General features: G+C 37.3%; 1 protein-coding gene across 1 annotated transcript in view; it reads right to left on the bottom strand.

Moving 5' to 3' along the window:
* Nucleotides 1–16,442, bottom strand: part of LOC129807668 (cadherin-related tumor suppressor) — a 92,138-nt gene that overhangs the window by 5,664 nt on the left and 70,032 nt on the right. The window contains exon 8 of the mRNA XM_055857089.1: nt 98–5,459. Within this exon, the coding sequence (XP_055713064.1) occupies nt 98–5,459 (5,362 nt within the window). The remainder of the gene's footprint in view (nt 1–97; nt 5,460–16,442) is intronic.

A 16,442-nucleotide genomic window follows, 5' to 3' on the forward strand; every position in this document is an offset into this window, starting at 1 on the left:
ATTTTGACAAAAGTGTCAATAGGGGTTCCCTGTCGAACAGACGTTCCTCTGACCCTAATTCAAGTATTTGAGGACAATTTAAAGTAAGATTACTCACCCAGTCGGTCCAATGTCGTCAGAGTAGCAGGATGCATCCCCAGGACGGCATTCATCGCAGACATCTCCATTTTCATCGCATTTCGAGACACTCAAAGACATGACCTTCTCATTCCTTGTCGCAGTGACTTTGTGCCATTTCCCGTTGGATAGCGTTCCATGGGGTCCTCCAACAACAACAGAAGTTATGGCTGTTCTTGCACCTCCAAACGAGAAGACAGCCTTTCCCTTGACAATTTCCATCGCCACAAAGTCAGATCTCCCTCCACTTTGATGCCCATAGTTGTATACAAGGAGAGCATCTGGTTTTGTTGTCGCAAAGATGATACTGATATCGTTCGTGGCGGCATTGAGTGAGGGGAATGCCAAGTAGGAGAGTTCTTTGAATCCGAAAGTAGCTCTCTCGCAGTGTCTTCCATAGCGACCGTCGACACAGCTGCATTTGTAGCCAGGCTTTAGACTGACGCATAGTCCACCATGAAGGCAGGGATTGGGTCTGCATGAGTCAGCAATTGTTTCGCAGTTGTTTCCTCGGTAGCCTGGACGACAAAGGCAGAAGAATGAGGATCCATCGGGACTTTCTCTGCACGATCCGCCATTCTTGCATGGATTGCTTGAGCATGCATCACCTCTTTCCAGTTGGCAGAACTTTCCTTCTCGATGGGGTGGACAGTGACACTGGAAGTCATAGCCTTGACGACGACATTCTCCGCCTGATTGACAAGGATTTGGTGAACAGGGATCCTGACGCTTATCACACCTCACTCCGGTATATCCTTCAACGCAACGACAAGTGAAATCATGATTAACCAGAGGCGACGTAAAGATCAGAGCTTGACTGTCTGTAATTCTTGTCTCTTCTCGACTAACTGAGATCTTCTCCGAACACACTCCACCATTGTCACAGGTATCTTGATTGCAAGGTGTATATCCGATTATTATGGACGACGTTTGAAGAAGCTGAGCCATAGCTTGACGCTTTTTGGACAACTTCTCAGTAACGTAGGAGGGAGATCGGTATCCAGAGAGATTCTTCACTGCCACAGTCAATTCAAGGCTACTGTTTGTATCCCTCAAGGAGTATAGATTGAGCTCATCTCCTGACTCAATAGCGCTCTTCATGAGATCCAAAAAGGATCTATATGCAGAACCTAGGAATTTCGATGCCGATGCATTTTCAATTCTGATCGTGATGGAATTTTCAACAGTTATGTTATCGAAAAAGAGGAATTCAACACTAACTGTGGATACCACGTCAGCATGTCGTCCATCATTTCCAGACACTGAATAGGAATATCCTTGACTCTGGGTTTTTGGTGTAGTGTGCAGATTGCATCCATTGGGTATCTGAAGAGCTGCTGAAGAGGCTCCATGGGTTAAAATTTTGCACCTATAGTCACCAACAATATCAGGATCATTTGGATGTACATCGGCAATTTTTCCCACAGGAATCCTTCCATTGAAAGCATGAACGAGAACATGAACTACACGAGGTGTCGATGGACTGTCATTCTCATCCCTTACGTTGATAGTAATTGCGTGTTGAGATCGCATTCTGGGCTTTCCATTGTCTTCAACTTCCACAATAAGGTCTAAGACTGGAGTAGCTTCGCGATCTAAACTCCTTGTTGTCTTCATCAGTCCACTGTGCTTCTCTACAGTCACCAGTGATTTATGCCTTCCTCCGATGAGGTAGTAAGTGAATGGTGCGCCATTTGGTGGCAAGTCAGGATCTGTTGCTGTAAGAGTCATTACACTAGTTCCAGCAGGCTCATTTTCCGTGACGTATCCTACAACATCAGCAGGATCAAAGATTGGTCCGTTGTCATTGATGTCAGTAACGGAGATATGTACCATTGCTGTACCCGTTTGTGGTGGAACTCCAGTATCAATAGCTCCAACTGTCAGAGAATACTCAGGAGTGGATTCCCTGTCAAGTTTCCTGGAAGTTTCTATTTGTCCAGTCTGAGGATCCACCTTAAATGATTGATCACTATTTCCTCCGATGATTGAATAACTGAATTGATTATTTTGTGGCCTAATATCCTTATCTACAGCCTTGACTGTAATAACTTTGGTTCCGATTTGGGATCCTTCAGACACATTTGCTTCATAGGTTGGCACGATAAATTCCGGAGGATCATTGCCATCCTGAATCGAAACTATAACTTGAGCTTCATCAGTGTCATTGCCACGGATTCCCCCAAAATTTTTAGCCATTACTGTGAGAACGACACGACTTTGGGTTTCTCTGTCAAGATTTCTGGCAACATACATTACTCCTGTTTCTGGATGAATCCCAAAACCTTTGTCATTACTTGATCCAACTAGCAAGTAGTACACTTTTCCGTCATCTCCAGAGTCCTTGTCTGTAGCTTCAATGACACCAACACTCGTGCCAACTTCTGCAGACTCGGAAACATCAAAGTGAAATACTGGTTGGATAAATCTCGGATAGAATTCATTAACTCCAGTGATGTGGACAATCACTTTGACCGTATTGGACATAGTAGAGTCAGGATTAGCTGCCATTACATCCAGAGTATAGAGGTTGTCTTCTTCGTAGTCAAAACTCGTTTTGGATTTGATAATTCCCAGGGATTGTTCGATGTAGAAGAGATCCTTTCCAGATCCTCCAACAATCGAATACAGAATTACAGAATTCTTTGGTGAATCTCTGTCCGTAGCAATTGCACGATATACAAAACTATTCCGTGGTGAATTTTCCGGTAGATGAGCATGATATTCGGTTTGGTTGAATACTGGAGCATTATCATTGATATCCGTAAGGGTAACTGTAAGCATGGCAACTGCACTCTTGGATTTAAAACCCAGATCTTCAGCTGTGATATTGAGATGATACTCTTGCACAACATCATAATCAAGAGATTGTAGAATGGTCACAGCTCCAGATGTTGGATGTACATCGAATTCCTTGCGTTCATTACCTCCGGAAATGGTATAACGAACCATTCCATTGGGACCATCATCATTGTCTGAGGCACTTACAATCAGAATTGTTGAGCCTGTAGGTTCATTTTCAGGAACAATCACTTGGTAACTGAGAGCCGTAAAGACGGGAGCAAAGCGATTCTCTCCCGTCACGACAACGGTGACTGTGGTTTCATCTTGCTGTGGAGGAACTCCCCGATCCACAGCACGGATGTGAAGTGCGAAGACACGACTAAGTAAGTTCTGCAGGGGCTTGAGTACAGTAATCCAGCCATTTTGTTTATTGATTCCGAAGTTCTTGGTTCCATTGCCACCAATTATTGCATAATCCACTTCGGCATTAATGCCAAAGTCAAGCTCATCCCGTGCTATGACTTGAACTACTCGCTGTCCAACTTGAGCATCTTCGGGAACTGGAGATAGGTATTCATGTTGCTCAAATCTCGGTGGGTTGTTGTTAGCATCAACAACGTTGATGTTAACTAAACATTCGGAATACATTGGAGGTTTGCCGTTATCTGTCGCAAGAACGGTCAAGGAGTACATGTTCTCAGGAGAAGCTTCCATCTGGGTGTGTCTGTAGTGGATAGTTCTCTTACTGAAGACATCTCCAGTAGCAGGATCTATGCTAAACAGATCCGATGGCTGTTGTAGGGAGTAGGAGATAACAGAGTTTGGTCCTTGCTTGTCACGATCAGTTGCAGTAACTTGCCCTACAAATGCCACAGCTCTCTGGAGTTCCGGAAAATTGAAGCTATAGTAGCTGTGCTCAAATTCAGGAGCATTATCATTTTGATCTTGAATTGTGATTGTCAAGGGAGTCTCTGCTCGCCAAGCTCCATCAACAGCTGCTACTTTGAGCAGGTATTCATCCTGTTGCTCGCGATCCAGATGACCAGTCACAGTTACATTTCCGGAAATTGCATCAATTGAGAATTTATTGCCGGGATTCTCTGCGAAACTGTAAGAAGCATTGGCATTGATTCCAGTATCGAGATCTGAAGATGTGACTTTGATCACAAAAGATCCAATCTCAGCATTTTCCGTTACATTGACACTGAAGAGTCGTGTGAACCGTGGTGGATTGTCATTCTTGTCCAGGATTGTTACCAAAACTGTGGCAGTTCCTGTGAGTTGAGGCATTCCCTGGTCCACAGCCTCAACGGTGAGTTCGAAGAGAGACACTTCCTCCCGATCAAGGCGCATATTTGTAAAAATTTCACCTGTATCCGAATCAATCTCAAAGGCACCCTCAAAATCATTGCTCAGGCGATAGGTGACCTGACCATTTTCATCGGAATCTGCATCTTGTGCACTGACTTGGACCACTGTCAGAGGAGGTGCTTCCTCCTCCATAACTTCACTGTGGTAGATCATTTTGTCCATAACAGGAGCATTGTCGTTTGTATCTGTGACGTTGATGAGCAAACGAATAACACTCCTCAGAGATGGTCTGTCGGAGTCTGCTGCCTCTATCCATACTTCATATTGCTGAAGTGTTTCGTAATCCAGTCCACCCTTGCCAATGGTCACTTCTCCTGTACTAGGATCAATTTTAAGAGCATCCTTGGTATTTCCTCCAGCAATGGCGTACTTTATGTTTCCAGCTGGACCTTTCTTTGGTGATGTGGCTGATATCTTTGTGATCATCTTGCCCTCAGCAACATCTTCGGGCATAACAAATTGGGTTTCAGCCATGTATGAAAATGTCGGAAAGAGATGAGCAGGTTTCAACAAGATTGTAAGTTCAGCTGTTGCTGATCTTGGTTCTACTCCCTGATCCACAGCCTTCACTATCAAACTGTATACTTTATCCACACCTTGACCATTGAGGGATAGCTCTTCAAAGGTCTTGATAACTCCAGTGTTGGCATTGATGGCAAATTTATCAACATCTTTGCCACTGATGGAGTAAACAATCCGACTGTTAGCACCCTGATCTAGGTCAACAGCTCGAGCTCCAAAGACAAATTGTTGAGCCTTGATGCGATCCGGAACGTTTACATTGAAGGAGGGAGATTCGAACATGGGAGTATTGTCATTAACATCAGCCACAACAACAGTGAGATTCACAGCTGTTGCTCGGGGTTCTGTGGCTGAACTGTCCTGAGCCATTAGGGTTAAGTGGTAGATGGATGTGTCTTCTCGATCGAGGATCAGAGCTGTTGTTACTTCTCCATTTTCAGAATTCACATGAAATCTCTCCACTTTCTCCCCCAATAAACTGAATCGAATTTTTCCATTCAGACCAGCATCCCTGTCTGTTGCCTTAGGTTGCAAGACTTTACTTCCCGATGGTTGATTCTCCATTACAACGGTTCGGTAAGATTGCCTTGCAAATTCAGGACTATGATCATTCATATCCTGTACAATTACTCTTACAGTTCCGGTTCCAGTCAATGGAGGTGATCCTGCAATAAATAGAAGGGTAAATCAGTAATCTTTCTCATGACCTCTGATTCCATTATTCTACAATGGAGAACTTTTGAGCATGACTTTCGATGAATAATCTCTTGCGTAGATCCACTTTTTCCACGTGACTATTTATCAAAATGAGAGATGATCTTTTGCCAAGTGTAGAGAGAAAATGCATGAAAAATCACTATGGTATTTTTCCACCCTCTTCCCACGCTCTTATAAGAACTTTCTCAATTGTTTTATTGTCTCCAGGAGACCTTCAGCAAATCATGCCGCCTAAAATATCACTCCATGGGGAGGAAGACAGAAAGAAATGGCAATAATTCTACCATAGAAATATTGCTGGTAACTGGAGACAGAGAGACACACTCTGGGGTATTGGGAAATTGCCAAAGAGAAACTTCTCCATAGGTTTACTATACTTATTCTGCATATTGTGAGTATGGGGATGGGTTATCAGTTCAAGATAAATTTCCACGATTCACAGTTGACTCCACAACATGAAATCTATCTTTTGGAATTATTACTTCTTGTGGCATTTTTCTTTACTATTTTTTTTCTCTTCTTGTGCTCAAATCTTATTGGGGAGATATTCAAAACTATTAAGAGCCCCATGAGTCCCATTATTCTCATGGGGATACACACCAAAACATATTACAGTAATGCTCACTGCACTCCATTCACCTTCTTCGTCTCTTTTCTCGTTGCTACTTCTTGTGGATCTCACCATATCTCCTCTCAGCTTTAAGCACAATATCTATGCCATGACCAGATAATTTTCTAATATTATTAATAGCTATGCATATTTTGTAGAGTTTTTACATACAGGAGGATGGGATAGTTTCATATAGTGCATTCGAAATTTGCTTTATGACTGTTTCATCAAAAAATAGAAAACTGTCCGTAAATTAATTGAATGTTAATTGTATATTTAATTCTCTAAAATATTTTAGTTTTAAATTGTTGTCTGATTTTGAATGCTTTGTGGGCTATCAAACTCTAGATAAGGATTCATGTGAATTAAGTATTTTATAATAATAATAGTTATTTAACTACAAATGGATAATGTTTATGTATGATGGCCTCTATACACTAGAAATATTTTGAAGCAAATTGACTACGGTTCTACAGAACAAATCTGTAAAATATAGAAATAAATTTCTTTGGCGTACAGAAGTGGTAAAAGTCATGGGGTAGTGTGCAAAATTCCGGTCAGCTTGCAATTCCGGCCACATTTTTTGTTCCTCAAATTTCCCTGAATTTTCAGTTTTTACATACTCCAGATATTATACAATGCAAAAGAATAACAAGAAAATGTAGCTTCGACAAACGAGATGACTTAAAAAACACATAGAACAATTTCCGAAGGGCAAGGAACTATAAGAATGATGATGGCCGAAATAGGGCACCAAAGCTATGTCTACATTTTTATTCATTTTAAAATGCATTAAGAATGATTTTAGAGTAAATAAAGACGATAAACTGTTAACAAAATTATAAGCAACACTCCTTAAGACGAAGGAATAAAAAATCAATTTGTATTAAAAATATTATAGTCAAGTGTGCAAATCTGGGCGCTTCGCTATCTAGATCGTTTATTGCTAATCCACTTAAAATAATATTTTTATTTTTATTTCCGTAATATAGTTACTACAATAACATAATATAACTACTCAAGTTTGAGAAAAAGCAAAAATAATATTTTTGACAATTAAATAAGTGAGTGCCCGGATTAGCACACTAGACTGTAATCGACTCATTTCAATCTTGTACCGACTGGGTTCTTCACTAAAAATTTTGTAGCAGTGATATTTTCGCTAATGACAGCTATGGTTGATTGAAAACATTTATTGTTTTTTTTGCCCTTTTGAAAAAAGTATTTTAAATCCAAAGTTTTAATAAAAAGTGAATTAGCGAAAAGGCGACCCAGTTAGTGCATGGTGACTTATTTCAGTATTATCATTATTTTATAAGTTTTCTTTAATATTTTTTGATAATTTTTTTTTATATTATGTTTCTGAATGAAACAGTGAATAATTCTATGGATTTAGAAGAAGTAAAAAAGAATTTCATCAGTCCAAAGACAAGCGTTTAAGTAGCACTCTTCGGAAAACGATCCGGTTACCCCACCTTACAATACATTTAAAATTTGAGACTTTGACGCTTACATGCAACTATGTCGAAATTTGGTACAGTTACCCAATGTTTTTAAATAATTCTTTAAATCAATCTGTAAAATTCATAAAATTCGACACTCATTTAGAAAAGGTTTATTTTTCATTATACGAATCAAATTTTTAGAGCAATAAAATTAACGAACTTATCGAAGCAAAAACATGAATAAAACTGCCCCATTCGTATGTCAATTCAATACGAAATTGGGCAACTTCTAACAAGGAAGAACTGGCATTTATTTCTAAGCAGTATGAAATTGATAAATAAGCCTTTACGAGATCTTCTGCCAGGGTCTACTGATTTACTGATCAAGAATGTTTATCCTGTATGACACTACCCCGCTCTCCTATATGTCAAAGGAATATGGCTATTGAAATGTGTGTTTGGTATGTTTAAATAGTGAATTTGATAAACATATTTGCGGAACTATTTTTCGTCGGTGAATTTTTAATCAAGCGATCTTCCTCCATGAAACTGCTGAAATGGCCTCTTCTATTGAGAGTGTTTTGTGGTACGAAAGAAGATAAAACATACTCATCAGAACAACAGCGGAGATTTTAGATAACCTTTGGGTTCTTTGCCACTTTTCAAACTTGCTCCATAGTCCAAACTCATAGCAGAATGTGTAAAGTGGCGGAGAACGATAGAGTAGAAGTCTCAAGAAAGATTCCATAATCGCCACTTTTCAATGTATAAAAAGGATACTAAATTTGCAGGGGCAGAAAAATTACAAAATAGAAATTTCATAAGAAAGTGCAACTTAAAAATGAACATTGTCTTGCTAATAAAAAAAAATTTTTCTGAACAGATTATGTTTAGCATTTTTTTCTCTAATTCAGCAAACATATAGCTGATCTGTACGTTCTGCTATATAGTTGTAAGGGTGATAGACACACTTACCACTTACGACTTAAGCCGAGGGACGGCTTAATGTAATTATAATCAAGATAATGATTAGATTACATTGCCATTAGTTTTGTGACTAAACCGTATTTGCGCTTAAGCCTAGAAACGGCTTAATTATAGTGGGAAACTGATAGAAATTTAGTCAAATCAATATTTTGATTTTAATTACGTCAAGCCATCTCTCGGCTTAAGTCGTAAGTGTGCCTAGCATATATCTCTATGGAACGAACTTTTTAAAGAGAGCAAGCAACGGTTTATCCAAACCTTTTTGGTATTTCTTTATATCTCTTCCCACGTGAAGGATTATCTGAACGGCATATACATTGTTTGGATTTGGACAAATCATTTCATCTGGAAAATTTGCATCTTTGCATCTTTCATTTGCGCTAATGAGAGTCGAATACTACATTTGAAGTCTTACAAAACTTTAGAAGTATTATAACCCCTTGCTATTCCTTTTATTCAAAGGATTTCATCACCAGGTGAACTGTACAACATATAAAAATTATATTAAATTAAATAGTGGACTTTCTGGATATTTACTGCAGCTACGTCTAATTTATGATTCATGTGAAATTGTAGTAGACATTTTTCTGTAGTAAACCTGTTTGAAAAACTCCTTGTATAAATATTGGAAAATCAACGTTAAGAAAAGATAATTTTTATGTTGATAAAATGACAAAGAAAATTACTGTCTTTTTACTGCATGAACTCGAAAAACAAGCAGTTATATAACCCATTATTTCGACTTCTGATGCGGCTACAGGTCAAACGGTAAGACATATCGGCTTCAGATCTTCGATAACTCCCCCACAAATCAATATTATCTAGGACCAACCTGATATTTGAAGACACTTTCTCATACATTTAAATTTATATGAGATTTTTTTTGCACTCGCTACCTTATAAGATACCTTTATAAGGTATCTTTACCTTTATTATAAGATATCTTTCCGTATGAAGGGATAAATATACTAAATTTTTGTTTAAATAAATATTTTCGTCGGAGCACTGTGAGCTGAGTCCGAGATTAATTTAGGAATTGGCTTCAAATAGCTCCATATAAAAAGGCCAACTTGCCAGGCGCTTGTCTAGGACAGTCGTTTTCTTTTCACCCCACCACATCCTGCCCCTTTAAAAACCATTGGTTTATTTTGAAAACGGCTCCTAGTTTTTTTTTAGTTTTCGAATATGTTTTGAACACACCTATGACCTTAAAAAAATCGCCATCTTGAATTTTCTAATGTCAGAGTTTAACCACTTTGGAGGGTTTATTTTTCAACCGATTTCCTTACATTAGTTCGTTTTTTTTTTGAAAAATCTTGAAATTTCGGCTGCATTGGAATTAAACGGTAATGAATTGGTATAAAGTACCCGTAAATGATAGACCTTTCTCGGATTTACTGTTTTATTTGTGCGTAATCTTGTTACTCATTCTAAAATATTCTCAAATATGCCTTTCTTAAGCGATTTTTTCTGAATGGTTTTTTTTAATTCTATCAATCAATTTTATCGGTAGTAAAGCGGTATGTACCCAAAAAGCATGCGAAAAGATAACATACGAGGAGCTCTTTCTCGTGAGTTCGAGCACTCCGCAAAATTGAAACGCTTTGCCATCTCTTTTAAAAAGGTTTGTAATACGAATAGCATTGTATATTATGCCCAACGCACAATAACTTTTGTTTACTAAACATGTTTTGCACATTTCAATGAGAGTGAGTGAGATCTAGATCTAGTCATCTCGCTCATTCTCATTGGAAATTTTGAAAACATGTTTATAAACAAAAGGTATTGTGCATTGGTCATTATCGTTGATTCTGTAAAGTAAAACCAGCATTTCCTTATATATCGTCATCAATTAGCTTAGTTGTAAGCCTCTTGAAGCATATTCCATATTTTTTAGTTAAAGCAGAAGGAATCCCACAAATAATATTGCAAGTGCATCGAGAGCAAAAATAGAAATTGAATTCCAAAGGTATAGAAGAAATATTTGTTCAATACGATAAATTGAAGAAATATTTCAAATTTTACCTATGAATTGATCATTTTGTATTATGAAAAATAAAGAAAAAGAAACACACAGAAGCGATAATTTCACTTCTTTGATCATTTATTCTTGTGGGATTTTGCCAAGATGTAACATATAAAAACATGTTTTATATGATTGAAATGCAATTGAAAATGACTCTATTGGGTGTTAGGTATGAGGATTAAAAGAAAGCTCAGCGGCGATTGTATATCTTTTTTTTCACCTTTACATATAATCTTCATTGGGATTGGAAGAGATTATGTGGAAGCAAAGAGAAAGATGGTTTAGCTAAGATGAAAAACATCGCATAGCAAAAGATATGAGGAAAATTCCCATCAAATTGACTTGCACGCGGTTTTGCGTTTGTTGTCTAACACCTTTTTCGATTGCCAATGATTGTTATTTATTGCTACTTGAGGTGAAAATAAGGTTGTATCTGGAAGTTGTCGATGAAATTGAGTTGGATGTTACTCAATGTTCAATTGATACAGTGGCGATCGATGGGTGTTGGGCGCATTAGCATTTTGAAGAATGACTCGAGCAATTGATGGTGTTCAAATCTTTTCAAGAAAACGTTTCACTTAAGTGATTTTTGCCAATATCGCTGTGAAAACACTTTCAATGAGATCATTTGATGTGATTAATGATATTTCATTGGCAGTCAAATGGACTTGAGGAGATAGTGAGAATGGAAGTGTTTTCAAATCGTGTTTTGGATTTTATGTTATAATGTACCTCTCTCAACCCAGAGAAGAGTTATGGCTTTTGGTTGTTTTTGGAATGTTTTGATTGCGAAAACTGGCTAAAGCATACATTGTTAGTTTATTCGAATTCTTCCTAGCAAAATACATAGGCACAGGAAAATTTGTAAAATTCTTCAATTCAAGCACCAACATTTTCCAAATATATATATTTTTTTAATTATGCCAAGATAATAGTCATTTAAAAAGTGTCAGAACACTTCTGATTGATTTGCTGATTAACTTTTTCGGGACCGCAGCATATTCAGCAAGCCAATTTCACGATATTTTTTAATGAAAATAGCTTAGTTTAGGAATTAATCAGACTCCAACAAAAATATCCTAGATTTGGACATCCTTTTAGTTTAAAATCCGCATAGCCATGTTTCCTTAAAAACCTTTAAATGAATTCAAACTCGATAGGCATGTATTCGAAGATTTGAAGTCGATATCTCTTACCGTTTGACCTATAGTTTTCTAACAAATAGACAATCTGATGGAAAACTTTGTCTAAAGACAAATAATTGTTTACCGGTTGTTTTCGGTTATAACGGCCAATTTTATTCTACAATTGAATCATTGTATTAAACGAGTCAGTAAGAGCAAAGTTTTTATATCGTCGCGTCGTTAAAGGAGCTAAAAGGCCTCTACACACTAGACAAATGTATGTCCATATTGAATAGTTTTTTTCATACACAAGAGTAGGAAATTTGCTTCAATATGGACATAAATGTCTCTAGTGAGTAGAGGCCATTACGTCCATCACCGCCTTAGTGTTCTTAAGCCTCTTTTCGAACTGCTTTTAAAACGTATTCAAGAACGAAGGACTAAAAAGTGATTATCGAGTAGCAGAAGTTTATATCGCTTGGCCTGTAGATTATGAATGGAGTATTGAAGAATCGGGAAAAAATCATTTTTTCCAAAATGTCAGATTCATAGACTAAAGTCGAAATTCGATTTCTTGAAAAAAAGATCAATTTGAGGCATCGAAAAGTCACTCACTAAAGAATTTTTTAAATTGGAAAAATACACTGAAGAAGCTAATTTTGGTTTTTTGTGATCTAGATAAGTACCAATATGCGTGTTTTTTTCTCGACATTTCATTCAAGAATTCTTGATGGATGGCTTTCTGAGAATTTCTCAGCGACAAAATTACATCTGAGGATACTGTTTTGCATACCATGATTATTATTATAATGCTGAGGCGAATCAGGAGGGAAAAATATTTTCATCGTACCAGTACAAGTGGCTGGGTGTGGAATGATCAAAGAATCTGGTGCGTATGAAAGATGGTGCATTTAAAAATATATAATATAAAATAAACACATCCCACTGAAGGCACATCATAATTGCGATTTATAGCCAATTTTTTCATCGTTTTCATCCATTTTTGCATGGTTACTGTTGCACACACTTTTCCAAACCCATATCAATAAGCTCCTTTCCTCTCTGGATCTCAAGAAGCCCAAAGAAGAAGCCCATATATAACTTGGTCCTCCAGGGTCGCTCTTCTCTCCGCCAGAGTAACTCGCACACGGATGGGGCAGAGAAAAAAAGGAGGCACAATTGATGGTGAATTGTGGCTCAGCAGCAAACCCGAGTGAGTTACCTTCGATGGTGAAGGTGATTTGCAGCCCCCGGGGGTCTCGTGACGTCACGAAGTCATGGTTTCACGAGTGCTCTGTACTTTCATGGAATGAGTATCGGCGTCCGTCGACACGCCCTTTCTTCCTCATCAGAGTGTTGGGACTCGACAATGGGTCCGGAGGAAAAGTGGTGTATTTGCCATCATCATATACTTTGATCATTAGCCCTCACGGAACAACTTCTGGACCCATTCTCTTTGTCTTGGGAGATTTCGGTCCAATGTGAGGAACAGGAGGAAGATTTTTCCCATCAGACTCGACCACAAGATGTTTTTAAACTTTCTTCTTAATGTTTTTTTTTTGTCAATAATGGATTCTCAAGGAAAATTATTTTGCCAAATGCTGGTCAATTTTCTCTGATTCTTGTCTGTTATAGGGGAATGTAGACATGGTTCGCTCAGAGTGAACCTTCAATCGATACGAATTTTCTCTTTGTTTGCAAAGAGCTGACCTACCATTTCTCATCTCGTTTTATGAGCTTAATAAATGATCTATCTAATGGCTAAGAAATGACGAACTAGCTCTTTGCAAACAAAGAGAAAATTTGCGTTGTTTGAAGGTTCACCCTGTGCGAACCATGCCACCAACATTCCCCTACCGTTTTTTTTCTAACATTCATTTTTGGTAAGCGGCAAATAATTTTAAAGACTACTTATATAGTTTTAAAAAAAAATTGTTTTTAGGTTTTTATCTGTGAATTGTAGATATTTGGAGAATAAACAGTTACAGATATCGGCATAGTGTTTTTGGCACAAATCTTTAAATGTGTTGAACGTGGTAAGGCAAAGGCTGTTATTTCTCTTTCTTTAATTCACTTCAAATGCTTAAAGTCCTTCAAAGATAAAGTTCCTGTCTCTGTCCTTTTTTTCTTTTGGCGTTCGACTTTTATTTATTTTAGAGAATAATGATTACAGATGTTAGCGTAGAGTGTTAAACGACTTACAGGTCTTATGCCCTAGACACACTTACGACTTAAGCCGAGAGACGACTTAGTGGAAAATGACGGAAATGTAGTTTGACCATTATTTCTAATATAATTATGCTAAGCCGTCTCTCGGCTAATCCTCAGGTCTGTCAAGGCCCCTATGCTATATGCCCTAGACATACTTAGGACTTAAGCCGAGAGACGACTTAGTGGAAAATTATGGAAATGTAGTTTTATCATTATTTTGAATATAATTACGTTAAGTCATCTCTTTGCTAATCCTCAGGTATGTCGATGCCATAGACACACTTACGACTTAATCCGCGAGACAGCTTATCGTAATTATTATCAAAATGATGATTAGACTAAATTCCCTCCCACTAATACAGCCATTTCTCGGCTTCACCCGAGAGGCAATTCAGTCAGAAACTGATGGAAATGTAATCTGATTATTATTTTAATTATATTTACTTGAAGCCCTTAAGCTGTCTATCGGCTTAAGTCATAAGTTTATCTGTGTCTAGGTCATTAGAATTAGTTGAAAGATAGCCTAGTGACGTTCTAATAACAATTTCAAAGATTTTAACGCTTAAACATATACTTCAGGAGAGAAAGCAATATAGATTTCTTACATAACGCCCTGCATAAAATGAATGAAAATATTGTTAGACTTTTGAGCTTCAAGAAGAAGCAATCACAGTGTTGCTATATAATTAAAAATCAAAAAAGACTTTATGAAATATCTCAATAATATAGTGGCACACCTGGCAACTCCAGAATAAAGCCAAGAACACTCAATATCGAAAACTTTCACCAAACAATATAACAGTTTGATACAATTAAAAATAATAAATAATTTTCACTCATGGATTGGGATATTTAAACTTGACATTTTTTCTCCTTGTTGTAGGAAAATCTAACATTTTGCAATATTATCTCATAAATACCATCGAATGAGCAATTGTTGTGAGCAAATGCGAAATAGTTCTTGCACTCAAATTAAATGTTGCAGCCCGCACTGAGAAAAATACCGTCTCAGTTGGGATTTGTGGTAGGTACAATTCCGAGTCATCGACATCAGAAGCCGCAGAGCAAGAGGGAAATGGCAATAAAAATAGTTATTATTTTATCGATTTAATAAAACAATCGAACAAAATATTTTCGTTATTTATGCAACCACTTAAGATAGAGGAAGGATGAAAGAGGGCATGGGTAGAGCCCAAAAGGAATGAAGGGAGGTATGAGATTGTCGTGAGGCATTTTGTGATTTCAACTTGTGACCTGACACAATATTGTTGTTTTTATTATGAGGTATATAACTTTGTGGAGTTTGGATTAAAGCGAGATTGAGGAAAATCTTTCTCTTTCTCGCTGGGTGCCTCCCTCAATATGCTTGGTTATGATAGTTGATAATGTTGATGGTTTTGTGGGAAAGAGCATGAGAGGGTGAAATTCCACTAATGTGTTTTTAGCTAGATTATTGTTGGTACAAAGAAGTATATTGCCCGCACAGAAACTGACGGAAACATTTAGCGATTTTGATGTTTTTTTCCATGTCTTGATCTCCCTTAAGAACTTGCGCAGAAATAATAATAAGTGACATTCCGCAGCAATGTGTGCAGTTATTGTTTCCCATGATTGTCTTCTTCGATTTCCTCCTGGATTGTAAGCACCCCACTAAAGTCTATAAAATCGTACAATTCGCTGTTATTTGCTTATGAAACATTCTCTCCTTCAGACTAAAATTGTTTCTGTTCATACCTCATGATTTCTATGTAATAATATAATAATGATAGTATTTGAACATAGAAATATAGCTAAAGTCCTCGATAAGTGCGTTTGTGCCTCAAAATTCACAATGTTCTATGTTTTGCTAGTCTTTGCTGTTTCTTTTTTTTTCTTCACCACTAAATCTCCCTCTGTAGCAACTCATAATATGGGAGTTCCACTTTAGTATCTTGTGTATAGCTTTTCTTTTCCTCATGACATGATCACCCTCAATGCTCAGAGGATTTTTATATTTATTTTTTGTTAATGCCAACTGGCAATTTATTGACTTCAATTATATCCATTTACTCTTCGTTTTACTTTAAAATCCCAACCACCAACATATCACGCACTAAGAATCCCTAAAATGAAAATTTTTCTTCTCCAGAAAAGGTTTGTTTCTTAAAGGTGTTGAAGTCTTTCGTTTTATATACGATTTTCTTATATTTTCTTCTACAATTTGCTATCAGATTGTATTGGAAAGAAGAACATAACCCAAAAATAATCAAGTAAATTCATATCTTGGCATAAAATTCGATTGTTTAATATTACGTAGGAAATTCTCATGTTCTACTTTTGCTGCCAAAAAGATCTTTCCGCCAATTGTTGAATTAACTGTACAGTATTTGTCCGCAAAATAAGATCACGATTACTGGAGTTCTTTTTTTTTCAACAAAAAGAAACCAATTTATCACATGGCAGTGAATTCTAAGAAATTGGTAAATACTCCGCAATTAGAGGTGATCGAGAACTTGCCCTTATTCGGAAACAACACATTTGAAAAAAAA

Source organism: Phlebotomus papatasi, chromosome 3 (genome assembly GCF_024763615.1).
Source record: "Phlebotomus papatasi isolate M1 chromosome 3, Ppap_2.1, whole genome shotgun sequence".
NCBI lineage: Eukaryota > Metazoa > Arthropoda > Insecta > Diptera > Psychodidae > Phlebotomus > Phlebotomus papatasi.